Raw genomic sequence first — 16572 nt, 5'->3', positions numbered from 1 at the left:
AGTGGGGACATCCCTGGAATGTGGGGCAAGCAGACGGGGTTCTATGGATCTCACCTATAGAATCCATAGTGGGGACACCCCTGGAATGTGGGGCCGGCAGACGGGGTTCTATGGATCTCACCTATAGAATCCATAGTGGGGATTAGTGACGTGATTTCCATGTTAGAGAAGCGTTGGGGACACAAGATTACCAGTTTTGGGGTGAATTGAGACGTTAGGAGATATTAGGACTGTTAGTCCAGAATACGGGGAGTTTATTTAGTCTCTGTCCCTAAATAAACTGTGCCGTTACCTGCGGGCTGCGCTCGTCGCCTTGGTGGAACGTTTTTTGCTGGCCGATGTTTTTACTTCTCTGAAAAAACATGAGAATGAAATACATGAAAGACGCTGGAAGAGACACTGGCCTGGAGCTTGTCCTAGGTGTCCTTCAAGAACCCCCTCCCCCCATATGCTCCAGATAAGGTGAGGCCTGGAGCTTGTCCTAGGTGTCCTTCAAAGAACCCCCTCCCCCATATGCTCCAGATAAGATTTAGATTAGGTCTGCAGCTTGTCCTAGGTGCCCACCAGTCCTTAAAGAACCTCCTCCCGGTCTGGAGCTTGTCCTAGGTGCCCACTAGTCCTTCAAGAACCTCCTCCCGGTCTGGAGCTTGTCCTAGGTGCCCGCTAGTCCTTCAAGAACCTCCTCCTGGTCTGGAGCTTGTCCTAGGTGCCCACTAGTCCTTCAAGAACCTCCTCCCGGCCTGGAGCTTGTGCTAGGTGTCCACTAGTCCTTCAAGAACCTCCTCCCGGTCTGGAGCTTGTCCTAGGTGCCCACTAGTCCTTCAAGAACCTCCTCCCGGTCTGGAGCTTGTCCTAGGTGCCCACTAGTCCTTCAAGAACCTCCTCCCGGTCTGGAGCTTGTCCTAGGTGCCCACTAGTCCTTCAAGAACCTCCTCCCGGTCTGGAGCTTGTCCTAGGTGCCCACTAGTCCTTCAAGAACCTCCTCCCGGCCTGGAGCTTGTGCTAGGTGTCCACTAGTCCTTCAGAGAAGCCCTCCCCCGTCTACTCCAGATAAGGCACAGGTGAGTCTTGATCCAGGGATGAAAGTTTAATATACAGAGGTCTCCGTATAACACCCAGAGACCACCATACAGTACAGAGAGACCCCACATAACATATAATAGGAGATCAGGGTATAATATCCAGAGATAGGAGCGTTACAGATAACGGACAGCTCTGGGGTTATTCAGGCAAAGTTTTCTATGAGAAGAGCAGTTATGAGTCTCACCCAAAATCCACGTCTTCCCTTCCTAGCCAATGACTGGGCTAATTTCCTGACCAATTCACCACGAGCAACACAACAACAATGTGGGAGAAGCTTTGGGAGTAATATGGGGGGGGGGGTACAGCGAAGTGCTAGGAGCCAATCACTGAGAGACGCCAACCAATAGAATGTGAGTAGAGAGGCTCCAGCCTCGGGTTAGATGATGCCGATATTATAATATAACAGAAGGAAGGAGGGGGGAATGGGAGGAGCCAAAATCCAGACAAGAGGGTGGAACGGTGTCATGAAAAGCATCTTCTCCCCCCAACCCCCGCCCAATCCAAAAGACAATCATCCCGATCACTTGGTCCCATGATGGACATTATTGGGGGTATCAGTGAGTATTTTCCGGGGTATAAATACTGAGATAGACAGAAGAGCCCACAGTGGCCACAGGCGGCCCATCTGCCCCCCATTCCCTGCCGGCACTGGACTCCTCACCATGAACGTTGCCTCACACAACCCCTAGAAAAGTCGCCCCTCATTTCAGGGACAGATTCCTCCATAACGGGACATCCCTGGAATGTGGGGCCAGCAGACGGGGTTCTGTGGATCTCACCTATAGAATCCATAGTGGGGACATCCCTGGAATGTGGGGCCGGCAGACGGGGTTCTATGGATCTCACCTATAGAATCCATAGAGGGGACATCCCTGGAATGTGGGGGCGGCAGACAGGGTTCTATGGATCTCACCTATAGAATCCATAGTGGGGATATCCCTGGAATGTGGGGCCAGCAGACGGGGATCTGTGGATCTCACCTATAGAATCCATAGTGGGGATATCCCTGGAATGTGGGGGCGGCAGACAGGGTTCTATGGATCTCACCTATAGAATCCATAGTGGGGACATCCCTGGAATGTAGGGCTGGCAGACGGGGTTTTATGGATCTCACCTATAGAATCCATAGTGGGGATATCCCTGGAATGTGGGGGCGGCAGACGGGGTTCTATGGATCTCACCTATAGAATCCATAGTGGGGACATCCCTGGAATGTGGGGCCGGCAGACGGGGTTCTATGGATCTCACCTATAGAATCTATAGAGGGGACACCCCTGGAATGTGGGGCCGGCAGACGGGGTTCTATGGATCTCACCTATAGAATCCATAGTGGGGATATCCCTGGAATGTGGGGGCGGCAGACAGGGTTCTATGGATCTCACCTATAGAATCCATAGTGGGGATATCCCTGGAATGTGGGGCCGGCAGACGGGGTTCTATGGATCTCACCTATAGAATCCATAGTGGGGATATCCCTGGAATGTGGGGCCGGCAGACGGGGTTCTATGGATTTCACCTATAGAATCCATAGTGGGGATATCCCTGGAATGTGGGGCCGGCAGACGGGGTTCTATGGATTTCACCTATAGAATCCATAGTGGGGATATCCCTGGAATGTGGGGCCGGCAGACGGGGTACTATGGATCTCACCTATAGAATCCATAGGGGGGACACCCCTGGAATGTGGGGCCGGCAGACGGGGTTCTATGGATCTCACCTATAGAATCCATAGAGGGGATATCCCTGGAATGTGGGGCCGGCAGACGGGGTTCTAGGGATCTCACCTATAGAATCCATAGTGGGGACATCCCTGGAATGTGGGGCCGGCAGACGGGGTTCTATGGATCTCACCTATAGAATCCATAGTGGGGACATCCCTGGAATGTGGGGCCGGCAGACGGGGTTCTATGGATCTCACCTATAGAATCCATAGTGGGGATATCCCTGGAATGTGGGGCCGGCAGACGGGGTTCTATGGATCTCACCTATAGAATCCATAGTGGGGACATCCCTGGAATGTGGGGCCGGCAGACGGGGTTCTATGGATCTCACCTATAGAATCCATAGTGGGGATATCCCTGGAATGTGGGGCCGGCAGACGGGGTTCTATGGATCTCACCTATAGAATCCATAGTGGGGATATCCCTGGAATGTGGGGCCGGCAGACGGGGTTCTGTGGATCTCACCTATAGAATCCATAGTGGGGATATCCCTGGAATGTGGGGCCGGCAGACGGGGTTCTGTGGATCTCACCTATAGAATCCATAGTGGGGACATCCCTGGAATGTGGGGCCGGCAGACGGGGTTCTATGGATCTCACCTATAGAATCCATAGTGGGGATATCCCTGGAATGTGGGGCCGGCAGACGGGGTTCTATGGATCTCACCTATAGAATCCATAGTGGGGATATCCCTGGAATGTGGGGCCGGCAGACGGGGTTCTATGGATCTCACCTATAGAATCCATAGTGGGGATATCCCTGGAATGTGGGGCCGGCAGACGGGGTTCTATGGATCTCACCTATAGAATCCATAGTGGGGATATCCCTGGAATGTGGGGCCGGCAGACGGGGTTCTGTGGATCTCACCTATAGAATCCATAGTGGGGATATCCCTGGAATGTGGGGCCGGCAGACGGGGTTCTATGGATCTCACCTATAGAATCCATAGTGGGGACATCCCTGGAATGTGGGGCCGGCAGACGGGGTTCTATGGATCTCACCTATAGAATCCATAGTGGGGATATCCCTGGAATGTGGGGCCGGCAGACGGGGTTCTATGGATCTCACCTATAGAATCCATAGTGGGGATATCCCTGGAATGTGGGGCCGGCAGACGGGGTTCTATGGATCTCACCTATAGAATCCATAGTGGGGACACCCCTGGAATGTGGGACCAGCAGACGGGGTTCTATGGATCTCACCTATAGAATCCATAGTGGGGACACCCCTGGAATGTGGGGCCGGCAGACGGGGTTCTATGGATCTCACCTATAGAATCCATAGAGGGGACATCCCTGGAATGTGGGACCGGCAGACGGGGTTCTGTGGATCTCACCTATAGATTCCATAGTGGGGATATCCCTGGAATGTGGGGCCGGCAGACGGGGTTCTATGGATCTCACCTATAGAATCCATAGTGGGGATATCCCTGGAATGTGGGGCCGGCAGACGGGGTTCTATGGATCTCACCTATAGAATCCATAGTGGGGATATCCCTGGAATGTGGGGCCGGCAGACGGGGTTCTATGGATCTCACCTATAGAATCCATAGTGGGGATATCCCTGGAATGTGGGGCCGGCAGACGGGGTTCTATGGATCTCACCTATAGAATCCATAGTGGGGACATCCCTGGAATGTGGGGCCGGCAGACGGGGTTCTATGGATCTCACCTATAGAATCCATAACGGGACATCCCTGGAATGTGGGGCCAGCAGACGGGGTTCTATGGATCTCACCTATAGAATCCATAGTGGGGATTAGTGACGGGATTTCCATGTTAGAGAAGCGTTGGGGACACAAGATTACCAGTTTTGGGGTGAATTGAGACGTTAGGAGATATTAGGACTGTTAGTCCAGAATACGGGGAGTTTATTTAGTCTCTGTCCCTAAATAAACTGCGCCGTTACCTGCGGGCTGCGCTCGTCGCCTTGGTGGAACGTTTTTTGCTGGCCGATGTTTTTACTTCTCTGAAAAAACATGAGAATGAAATACATGAAAGACGCTGGAAGAGACACTGGCCTGGAGCTTGTCCTAGGTGTCCTTCAAAGAACCCCCTCCCCCATATGCTCCAGATAAGATTTAGATTAGGTCTGCAGCTTGTCCTAGGTGCCCAACAGTCCTTCAAGAACCCCTTCCCTGTCTACTCCTCTGAAGAACTAGTGGGCACCTAACACAAGCTCCAAACCTCACCAAAGAACCCTCCCCCTTCTAATCCAGATATAACTCAGATGAGGTTCTAGAGCTTGTCCTAGGTGTCCACTAGTCCTTTAGAGAACCCCCCTCCCGGTCTACTCCAGATAAGACTCATATGAGGCTCTGGGACTTGTGCTCAGTGTCCACTAGATCCGAGAACCCCCTTCTTGTCTACTCTAGATTCGGTTCACATGAAGCTCTAGAGCCTGTGTTAGGCGTCCAGCAGCCCTTCAAAACTCCCCTCCCCCTCTACTCTAGAAGAGGCTCAGATGGGGTTCTGGATCTTGTGCTAGGTGTTCACTAGTCCTTTAGAAAACTCCCTTGTCATCTAATCCAGATAGGACTCAGGTGAGGTCTGAACATGTACCCACCCCACCCCCGCTCTTGTCTCCTCTAGATCAGGCGCGTAGTAATACGGCACATTTCTAATGAATACAGAATTCATACTGAGACCAGCAAAGACTGTCGTGTCAACACTAGAGTTCCCTGACTACTCCTGAAGGAGAAAACAAAGCAAGTCAGTCCAGAAAACCCATCGGAGGGGCAGCCATGGATGGTCTACAGAACCAACAGACCAGGATAACCAGGAGGAAAGCGGCGTAACCAGGAGGAAAGCGGCGTAACCAGGAGGAAAGCGGTGTAACCAGGAGGAAAGCGGGGTAATTAGGAGGAATGTGGCGTAACCAGGAGGAATGCGGCGTAACCAGGAGGAAAGCGGGGTAACCAGGAGGAAAGCGGCGTAACCAGGAGGAAAGTGGGATAACCGGGAGGAAAGCGGGGTAACCAGGAGGAATGCGGCGTAACTAGGAGGAAAGCGGCGTAACCAGGAGGAAAGCGGGATAACCAGGGGGAAAGCGGTGTAACCAGGAGGAAAGCGGCGTAACCAGGAGGAAAACAGCGTAACCAGGAGGAAAACGTGGTAACCAGGAGGAAAGCGGGATAACCAGGAGGAAAGCGGGATAATTAGGAGGAAAGAGGGATAACCAGGAGGAAAGCGGCGTAACCAGGAGGAAAACGGCGTAACCAGGAGGAAAGCGGGAGAACCAAGAGGAAAGCGGGACAATTAGGAGGAAAGAGGGATAACCAGGAGGAAAGCGGGATAATTAGGAGGAAAGCGGCCTTTGAGAGCTACAAATAACAATTGGAGACGCACAACACCCAACACAGAGGTCACTCCATCACGTCCCTCTGCGGCCCACTGCCTGGAGACCGAGGGGGGCCCTGAGGAATGTCTGGGAATTTGGTATGAGGCAGACCCAATACAAGCGGCCTCTCCGGATAACCGTCAGCATCACCGTCAGGAGGTACGAGTGAATGGACAAGTAGCACAAGGCTTAAGAGATTCCGGGACTACTATCACTCTGATTCAAAAACATCTGGTAAAGCCAGAGAACGTGTCCACTCGCACAGTTGCCGTCCGGGTCGCAGGGGGTGCTGTATTTCGGGTGCACTTAGACTGGGGAGCCGGGTCAAGAAAGACCACAGTTGGTATCATGGACAACCTACCTGCCGAGGTGGTGCTGGGCAACGACATTGGCCCTCTGACTTCGGCTTATTTACCTACACCTGCTGCTGCTTGTCCCGTGACCACCCGCGTTGCTGGAATCAACCCGCTTGCTGCTGAGACCCGGGTAAGACTACCTTCCCCGACATGTACTGTAGATCCGGCACAATATCACAGTCTAAAATGGGAATGTGACAAGTTGGCCAGTGAGAAATCAGAGATGCAACGACACTATGTCATGTATTATGAGATGTCCCGTGGCTTGAACATTGAAATGCAGAAACAGGCGGAAATTGTCAAAAGATTAAATGGGATTTGCATCCAGGTGGTGCCGTATCTGTCCCAAGAGCATCAGCAACAGGTTTTGGGAGCCATTGAGAGAGCAAAGCAAGTGACTGTTCCAGAACTGAATTCCATTATTCACCGTCACCATCAGCTACCGACCTGGTAAGCCAATAGGAAGGCTGACGGACTGTCCAGGCAAACGGAACTTTTACCCTAACAGCAGACCGGACATCCCCAAGTTGATCCGAAAAGGATCAATCCGGGTCTGCCGGAGTGTTCCACAAAAGGGGGGCAGTGTAACGGACCTATGCATGCTGCCTGGACATCGATAATCTTCATGCAGGAGGACTACAAGGAACTGCATGGCTTGTCACAATTGGATGTACCACATTGTATTCTGAGCTCAAAGGGTTAATTGGACAAGTCTCTTTCACTGCTGAATGCTAATGTACCCTTTGCATAGCTAATGAGAACTCTCTCTTGTGTAGGTAACAGCCCCCTGTGAGGTGTATGCTGATGGGGATTATGTGTGAGTGATAATTGTTTTAAAGGTTAATTGAATTCTATTGTCTGATCAAGCTAAGTTTAGGAGCCAAAACGGCTAGCGACTGATTGGCTCAAGGGAATGTCATCATATGAGATGAGCTACGCCCGCACAAAGATACGCCGCTCTACGGGAATCTGGGCCATAGTCACACCAAAAACAGCACAATCAGACCTGGAAGGGCCACACACAATGCAATGTCTGTACAATCAGACCCGGGAGACCATAGAGAGGCCCCCTCAGTGGAACCCGATGGCACAGCTCTGGGTGACCCAACAAACAGCTCCAATCTTCCATCAACCTGAATTTCCAACCAACAGCAATTTATACCCAGAAGAGTGAGAAAGAGCTCCGCCCACATTTCATAGACTTACTCTTCCGGGGTTCCACCTCTCTGAACATAAAATCTGAGTGACTTCCATCTTCTCCACAGCAAATCACGAGACGTCACGCCCACAATGTCTCCATCTGCGTTTCTCCACTTCAATTATCTTTGCTACTCCGTCCCCTCCCCCCACCTCCAATTCTCTTCTTATCTCCAATCTTAGTGACCTCCCCATCCTTATCTCTCCCGATCCTCCATCTCTATGACCTTCCTATCCTTATCTTTCCCGATCCTCCATCTCTATGACCTTCCCCATCTCCATCTCTCCCGATCCTCCATCTCTATGACCTTCCTATCTCTATCTCTCCCGATCCTCCATCTCTATGACCTCCCCATCTCTATGACCTTTCCCATCTCCATCTCTCCCGACCCTCCATCTCTATGACTTTCCCATCCTTATCTCTCCCGATCCTCCATCTCTATGACTTTCCCATCTCCATCTCTCCCGATCCTCCATCTCTATGACCTCCCCCATCTCTATGACTTTCCCATCTCCATCTCCCCCGATCCTCCATCTCTATGACCTTCCTATCTCCATCTCTCCCGATCCTCCATCTCTATGACCTTCCCATCTCCATCTCTCCCGATCCTCCATCTCTATGACCTTCCTATCTCCATCTCTCCCGATCCTCCATCTCTATGACCTTCCCATCTCCATCTCTCCCGATCCTCCATCTCTATGACCTTCCCCATCTCCATCTCTCCCGATCCTCCATCTCTATGACTTTCCCATCCTTATCTCTCCCGATCCTCCATCTCTATGACTTTCCCATCTCCATCTCTCCCGATCCTCCATCTCTATGTCCTCCCCCATCTCTATGACTTTCCCATCTCCATCTCCCCCGATCCTCCATCTCTATGACATTCCTATCTCCATCTCTCCCGATCCTCCATCTCTATGACCTTCCCCATCTCCATCTCTCCCGATCCTCCATCTCTATGACCTTCCCATCTCCATCTCTCCCGATCCTCCATCTCTATGACCTTCCCATCTCCATCTCTCCCGATCCTCCATCTCTATGACCTTCCTATCTCCATCTCTCCCGATCCTCCATCTCTATGACCTTCCCATCTCCATCTCTCCCAATCCTCCATCTCTATGACCTCCCCATCTCCATCTCTCCAGATCCTCCATCTCTATGACCTTCCCATCTCCATCTCTCCCGATCCTCCATCTCTATGACCTCCCCCATCTCTGTCTATCCAGATTCCACATCTGTGACCTCCCCATGGACCTCGCCCATCTACCCCTATTCTCTATCACTTGTCTAGGATCACATTCCCCATCATCCCCTCTTCTTCTATACATTGATATTAGACCCCTCCCCCACACTCATGTAGATCTTACTTGTAGAAGTTTTTGTTGAATTTCTTCTCGGATGGGAAGCCCAGCATTCCGCAGACCACGAGACTGTTTGCCGGAGTCCAGCCCACATCACACACCTGTTCCCAGGTGTCCCGGTGATTGATCTCCAGGATCCCCTCATGGGTGGGAAGTCTGTTCTTGGCACTTGTGATCACCGGCCTCAGACGCACCTCTTCCACCTGTCTCTGCTCCGTCTGCAACGACACGGGTCACCTCGTATGCGGCTCACCCTACAAGGTATGCCAGGTCTTCTATATGTCACCCCACTATGGGAGGGGCATATTAGAGGTGTAATAGCTGCTGTCTGTGTCACCCTTCAATGGGAGGAGCTTAGGTCATGTCTCATAGGTACCCTCTGTGTCTCACCCATCAATGGGAGGGGCATATTACAGGTGGAATGGGAGGAGCTTAGGTCATGTCTCATAGGTACCCTCTGTGTCTCACCCATCAATGGGAGGAGCTTATGTCATGTCTCTTAGGTACCCTCTGTGTCTCACCCATCAATGGGAGGGGCATATTACAGGTGGAATGGGAGGAGCTTAGGTCATGTCTCTTAGGTACCCTCTGTATCTCACCCATCAATGGGAGGGGCATATTAGGGGGGAATGTGTCACCCTTCAATGGGAGGAGCTTATGTCATGTCTCATAGGTACCCTCTGTGTCTCACCCAACAATGGGAGGGGCATTTTAGAGGTGGAATATGTCACCCATCAATGGCACCCATTAATGTCTCATAGGTACCCGAATATGTCTCATCCATCAATGGGAGGGGCATATGTCATGTCTCATAGGTACCCTCTGTGTCTCACCCATCAATGGGAGGAGCTTATGTCATGTCTCATAGGTACCCTCTGTGTCTCACCCATCAATGGGAGGGGCTTATGTCATGTCTCATAGGTACCCTCTGTGTCTCATCCATCAATGGGAGGGGCATATTACAGGTGGAATGGGAGGAGCTTAGGTCATGTCTCTTAGGTACCCTCTGTGTCTCACCCATCAATGGGAGGGGCATATGTCATGTCTCTTAGGTACCCTCTGTGTCTCACCCATCAATGGGAGGGGCATATTACAGGTGGAATGGGAGGAGCTTAGGTCATGTCTCTTAGGTACCCTCTGTGTCTCACCCATCAATGGGAGGGGCATATGTCATGTCTCTTAGGTACCCTCTGTGTCTCACCCATCAATGGGAGGGGCATATTACAGGTGGAATGGGAGGAGCTTAGGTCATGTCTCTTACGTACCCTCTGTATCTCACCCATCAATGGGAGGGGCATATTAGAGGTGGAATGGGAGGGGCATATGTCATGTCTCTTACGTACCCTCTGTATCTCACCCATCAATGGGAGGGGCATATTAGAGGTGGAATGTGTCACCCTTCAATGGGAGGAGCTTATGTCATGTCTCATAGGTACCCTCTGTCTGTGTCACCCTTCAATGAGAGGAGCTTATGTCATGTCTCATAGGTACCCTCTGTGTCTCATCCATCAATGGGAGGGGCATTTTAGAGGTGGAATGTGTCACCCATCAATGGGAGGAGCTTATGTCATGTCTCATAGGTACCCTCTGTGTCTCATCCATCAATGGGAGGGGCATTTTAGAGGTGGAATGTGTCACCCATCAATGGGAGGAGCTTATGTCATGTCTCATAGGTACCCTCTGTGTCTCACCCATCAATGGGAGGGGCATATGTCATGTCTCATAGGTACCCTCTGTGTCTCATCCATCAATGGGAGGGGCATATTACAGGTGGAATGGGAGGAGCTTAGGTCATGTCTCTTAGGTACCCTCTGTGTCTCACCCATCAATGGGAGGGGCATATTACAGGTGGAATGGGAGGAGCTTAGGTCATGTCTCTTAGGTACCCTCTGTGTCTCACCCATCAATGGGAGGGGCATATGTCATGTCTCTTAGGTACCCTCTGTATCTCACCCATCAATGGGAGGGGCATATTAGAGGTGGAATGGGAGGGGCATATGTCATGTCTCTTACGTACCCTCTGTATCTCACCCATCAATGGGAGGGGCATATTAGAGGTGGAATGTGTCACCCTTCAATGGGAGGAGCTTATGTCATGTCTCATAGGTACCCTCTGTGTCTCATCCATCAATGGGAGGGGCATTTTAGAGGTGGAATGTGTCATCCATCAATGGGAGGAGCTTATGTCATGTCTCATAGGTACCCTCTGTCTGTGTCACCCTTCAATGAGAGGAGCTTATGTCATGTCTCATAGGTACCCTCTGTGTCTCATCCATCAATGGGAGGGGCATTTTAGAGGTGGAATGTGTCATCCATCAATGGGAGGAGCTTATGTCATGTCTCATAGGTACCCTCTGTGTCTCACCCATCAATGGGAGGGGCATATGTCATGTCTCATAGGTACCCTCTGTGTCTCATCCATCAATGGGAGGGGCATTTTAGAGGTGGAATGTGTCATCCATCAATGGGAGGAGCTTATGTCATGTCTCATAGGTACCCTCTGTGTCTCACCCATCAATGGGAGGGGCATATGTCATGTCTCATAGGTACCCTCTGTGTCTCACCCATCAATGGGAGGGGCATATGTCATGTCTCATAGGTACCCTCTGTGTCTCACCCATCAATGGGAGGGGCATATTAGAGGTGGAATGTGTCACCCTTTAATGAGAGGAGCTTATGTCATGTCTCATAGGTACCCTCTGTATCTCACCCATCAATGGGAGGGGCATATGTCAAATCTTATAGCTGCCCTCTGTCTGTCTCACCCATCAATGGGAGGGGCATTTGTCAAACATGGGAGGAGCTTGTATCAGGTCTGATAGTTACCCAATGTCTGTGTCACCCATCAGTGGGAGGAGCACATGTCACGTGTCATAGTTACCCTCTATCTGTCATCATATTGACCCTTCCCCCGGTGATGGTGATTTCATTTGTCTCTGTTTCTTACCTCGATAGTGTTGGGCTCAACATATCCCGGAATCCTTTCATCCTTGCAGACGACTCCGGCATCTTCCTCATGGGTGCAATCAGTGCTCCCCCACCCCCGAGAACTACAGTCCGCAATACTCTTCTCACGTCCAGAGCAGATGACGTTATCCAACCAGATCCGCCCTTCCAGAAAACGCAAATGTTATTTCCAAACAGGAGAGTCACACACCCTACAGGAGATTCACACACCCTACAGGAGATTCACACACCCTACAGGAGAGTCACACACCACACAGGAGATTCACACACCCTACAGGAGATTCACACACCCTACAGGAGATTCACACACCCTACAGGAGAGTCACACACCCTACAGGAGATTCACACACCCTACAGGAGATTCACACACCCTACAGGAGATTCACACACCCTACAGGAGAGTCACACACCCTACAGGAGAGTCACACACCCTACAGGAGAGTCACACACCCTACAGGAGATTCACACACCCTACAGGAGATTCACACACCCTACAGGAGATTCACACACCCTACAGGAGATTCACACACCCTACAGAACCCACCAGTGACCCCCATAAAGGATTATTACCACACAGGAGATTCATACACCCTACAGAACCCACCAGAGGCCTCCATCAGGTCCTCCACAGAGGTCCACACTATACATAGTATTACACAAATACTACAGTATGAGAAATATCAATGTCTGGTGACTGCTGGAGAGTGAGCTTCTCCGCACATGTGATATGTAGAAGAGAAGGCCGTCCCTTGTCATGTGATATGTAGGAGAGAAGGCCGTCCCTTGTCATGTGATATGTGGAAGAGAAGGCCGTCCCTTGTCATGTGATATGTGGAAGAGAAGGCCGTCCCTTGTCATGTGATATGTAGAAGAGAAGGCCGTCCCTTGTCATGTGATATGTGGAAGAGAAGGCCGTCCCTTGTCATGTGATATGTAGAAGAGAAGGCCGTCACTTGTCATGTGATATGTAGAAGAGAAGGCCGTCCCTTGTCATGTGATATGTAGAAGAGAAGGCCGTCCCTTGTCATGTGATATGTAGAAGAGAAGGCCGTCACTTGTCATGTGATATGTAGAAGAGAAGGCCGTCCCTTGTCATGTGATATGTGGAAGAGAAGGCCGTCCCTTGTCATGTGATATGTAGAAGAGAAGGCCGTCCCTTGTCATGTGATATGTAGAAGAGAAGGTCGTCCCTTGTCATGTGATATGTAGAAGAGAAGACCGTCCCTTGTCATGTGATATGTAGTAGGGAAGGCCGTCCCTTGTCATGTGATATGTAGTAGAGAAGGCCGTCCTTTGTCATGTGATATGTAGAAGAGAAGGCCGTCCCTTGTCATGTGATATGTAGAAGAGAAGGCCGTCCCTTGTCATGTGATATGTAGAAGAGAAGGCCGTCCCTTGTCATGTGATATGTAGTAGAGAAGGCCGTCCCTTGTCATGTGATATGTGGAAGAGAAGGCCGTCCCTAGTCATGTGATATGTAGAAGAGAAGGCTGTCCCTTGTCATGTGATATGTAGAAGAGAAGTCCGTCCTTTGTCATGTGATATGTAGAAGAGAAGGCCGTCCCTTGTCATGTGATATGTAGAAGAGAAGGCCGTCCCTTGTCATGTGATATGTAGAAGAGAAGGCCGTCCCTTGTCATGTGATATGTAGAAGAGAAGGCCGTCCCTTGTCATGTGATATGTAGAAGAGAAGTCCGTCCCATGTCATGTGATATGTAGAAGAGAAGTCCGTCCCATGTCATGTGATATGTAGAAGAGAAGGCCGTCCCTTGTCATGTGATATGTAGAAGAGAAGGCTGTCCCTTGTCATGTGATATGTAGAAGAGAAGGCCGTCCCTTGTCATGTGATATGTAGAATAGAAGGCCGTCCCTTGTCATGTGATATGTAGAAGAGAAGGCTGTCCCTTGTCATGTGATATGTAGAAGAGAAGGCCGTCCCTTGTCATGTGATATGTAGAAGAGAAGGCCGTCCCTTGTCATGTGATATGTGGAAGAGAAGGCCGTCCCTTGTCATGTGATATGTAGAAGAGAAGTCCGTCCCATGTCATGTGATATGTAGAAGAGAAGTCCGTCCCATGTCATGTGATATGTAGAAGAGAAGGCCGTCCCTTGTCATGTGATATGTAGAAGAGAAGGCTGTCCCTTGTCATGTGATATGTAGAAGAGAAGGCCGTCCCTTGTCATGTGATATGTAGAATAGAAGGCCGTCCCTTGTCATGTGATATGTAGAAGAGAAGGCCGTCCCTTGTCATGTGATATGTAGAAGAGAAGGCCGTCCCTTGTCATGTGATATGTAGAAGAGAAGGCCGTCCCTTGTCATGTGATATGTAGAAGAGAAGGCCGTCCCATGTCATGTGATATGTAGAAGAGAAGGCTGTCCCTTGTCATGTGATATGTAGAAGAGAAGGCCCTTGTCATGTGATATGTAGAAGAGAAGGCCGTCCCTTGTCATGTGATATGTGGAAGAGAAGGCCGTCCCTTGTCATGTGATATGTAGAAGAGTAGGCCGTCCCTTGTCATGTGATATGTAGAAGAGAAGGCCGTCCCATGTCATGTGATATGTAGAAGAGAAGGCCGTCACTTGTCATGTGATATGTAGAAGAGAAGGCCGTCCCTTGTCATGTGATATGTAGAAGAGAAGGCCGTCCCTTGTCATGTGATATGTAGAAGAGAAGGCTGTCCCTTGTCATGTGATATGTAGAAGAGAAGGCCGTCCCTTGTCATGTGATATGTAGAAGAGAAGGCCGTCCCTTGTCATGTGATATGTAGAAGAGAAGGCCGTCCCTTGTCATGTGATATGTAGAAGAGAAGGCCTTCCCATGTCATGTGATATGTAGAAGAGAAGGCCTTCCCATGTCATGTGATATGTAGAAGAGAAGTCCGTCCCTTGTCATGTGATATGTAGAAGAGAAGGCTGTCCCTTGTCATGTGATATGTAGAAGAGAAGGCCGTCCCTTGTCATGTGATATGTAGAAGAGAAGGCCTTCCCATGTCATGTGATATGTAGAAGAGAAGTCCGTCCCTTGTCATGTGATATGTAGAAGAGAAGGCCGTCCCTTGTCATGTGATATGTAGAAGAGAAGGCCGTCCCTTGTCATGTGATATGTAGAAGAGAAGGCCGTCCCTTGTCATGTGATATGTAGAAGAGAAGGCCGTCCCTTGTCATGTGATATGTAGAAGAGAAGGCCGTCCCTTGTCATGTGATATGTAGAAGAGAAGGCCGTCCCTTGTCATGTGATATGTGGAAGAGAAGGCCGTCCCTTGTCATGTGATATGTGGAAGAGAAGGCCGTCCCTTGTCATGTGATATATAGAAGAGAAGGCCGTCCCTTGTCATGTGATATGTAGAAGAGAAGGCCGTCCCTTGTCATGTGATATATAGAAGAGAAGGCCGTCCCTTGTCATGTGATATGTAGAAGAGAAGGCCGTCCCTTGTCATGTGATATGTAGAAGAGAAGGCCGTCCCTTGTCATGTGATATGTAGAAGAGAAGGCCGTCCCTTGTCATGTGATATGTGGAAGAGAAGGCCGTCCCTTGCCATGTGATATGTAGAAGAGAAGGCCGTCCCTTGTCATGTGATATGTAGAAGAGAAGGCCGTCCCTTGTCATGTGATATGTAGAAGAGAAGGCCGTCCCTTGTCATGTGATATGTAGAAGAGAAGTCCGTCCCTTGTCATGTGATATGTGGAAGAGAAGGCCGTCCCATGTCATGTGATATGTAGAAGAGAAGGCCGTCCCTTGTCATGTGATATGTAGAAGAGAAGGCCGTCCCTTGTCATGTGATATGTAGAAGAGAAGGCCGTCCCTTGCCATGTGATATGTGGAAGAGAAGGCCGTCCCTTGTCATGTGATATGTAGAAGAGAAGGCGGTCCCTTGTCATGTGATATGTAGAAGAGAAGGCCGTCCCTTGTCATGTGATATGTAGAAGAGAAGGCCGTCCCTTGCCATGTGATATGTGGAAGAGAAGGCCGTCCCTTGTCATGTGATATGTAGAAGAGAAGGCCGTCCCTTGTCATGTGATATGTAGAAGAGAAGGTCGTCCCTTGTCATGTGATATGTAGAAGAGAAGTCCGTCCCTTGTCATTTGATATGTAGAAGAGAAGGCCGTCCCTTGTCATGTGATATGTAGAAGAGAAGGCCGTCCCTTGTCATGTGATATGTGGAAGAGAAGGCCGTCCCTTGTCATGTGATATGTGGAAGAGAAGGCCGTCCCTTGTCATGTGATATGTAGAAGAGAAGGCCGTCCCTTGTCATGTGATATGTAGAAGAGAAGACCGTCCCTTGTCATGTGATATGTAGAAGAGAAGGCCGTCCCTTGTCATGTGATATATAGAAGAGAAGGCCGTCCCTTGTCATGTGATATGTAGAAGAGAAGGCCGTCCCTTGTCATGTGATATGTAGAAGAGAAGGCCGTCCCTTGTCATGTGATATGTAGAAGAGAAGGCCGTCCCTTGTCATGTGATATGTGGAAGAGAAGGCCGTCCCTTGTCATGTGATATGTAGAAGAGAAGGCCGTCCCTTGTCATGTGATATGTGGAAGAGAAGGC

General features: G+C 50.2%; 1 protein-coding gene across 6 annotated transcripts in view; it reads right to left on the bottom strand.

The window, feature by feature from the left end:
* Nucleotides 1-16572, bottom strand: part of LOXL3 (lysyl oxidase like 3) — a 135810-nt gene that overhangs the window by 96833 nt on the left and 22405 nt on the right. For 3 of the 6 annotated variants that reach the window (XM_040334018.1, XM_040334019.1, XM_040334021.1), the window contains exons 3-6: nt 12006-12169; nt 9065-9276; nt 4713-4772; nt 293-352 (exon numbers count right to left, since the gene is read on the bottom strand). In XM_040334018.1, the coding sequence (XP_040189952.1) occupies nt 293-352; nt 4713-4772; nt 9065-9276; nt 12006-12169 (496 nt within the window). The remainder of the gene's footprint in view (nt 1-292; nt 353-4712; nt 4773-9064; nt 9277-12005; nt 12170-16572) is intronic. The other 3 variants (XM_040334022.1, XM_040334023.1, XM_040334024.1) reach the window with 1 other exon arrangement.

The sequence above is a fragment of the Rana temporaria genome (genome assembly GCF_905171775.1).
Source record: "Rana temporaria chromosome 1 unlocalized genomic scaffold, aRanTem1.1 chr1e, whole genome shotgun sequence".
Classification (NCBI taxonomy): domain Eukaryota; kingdom Metazoa; phylum Chordata; class Amphibia; order Anura; family Ranidae; genus Rana; species Rana temporaria.
The sequence above is the reverse complement of the archived record's forward strand: the minus strand, read 5'-3'. Positions and strand labels throughout refer to the sequence as shown.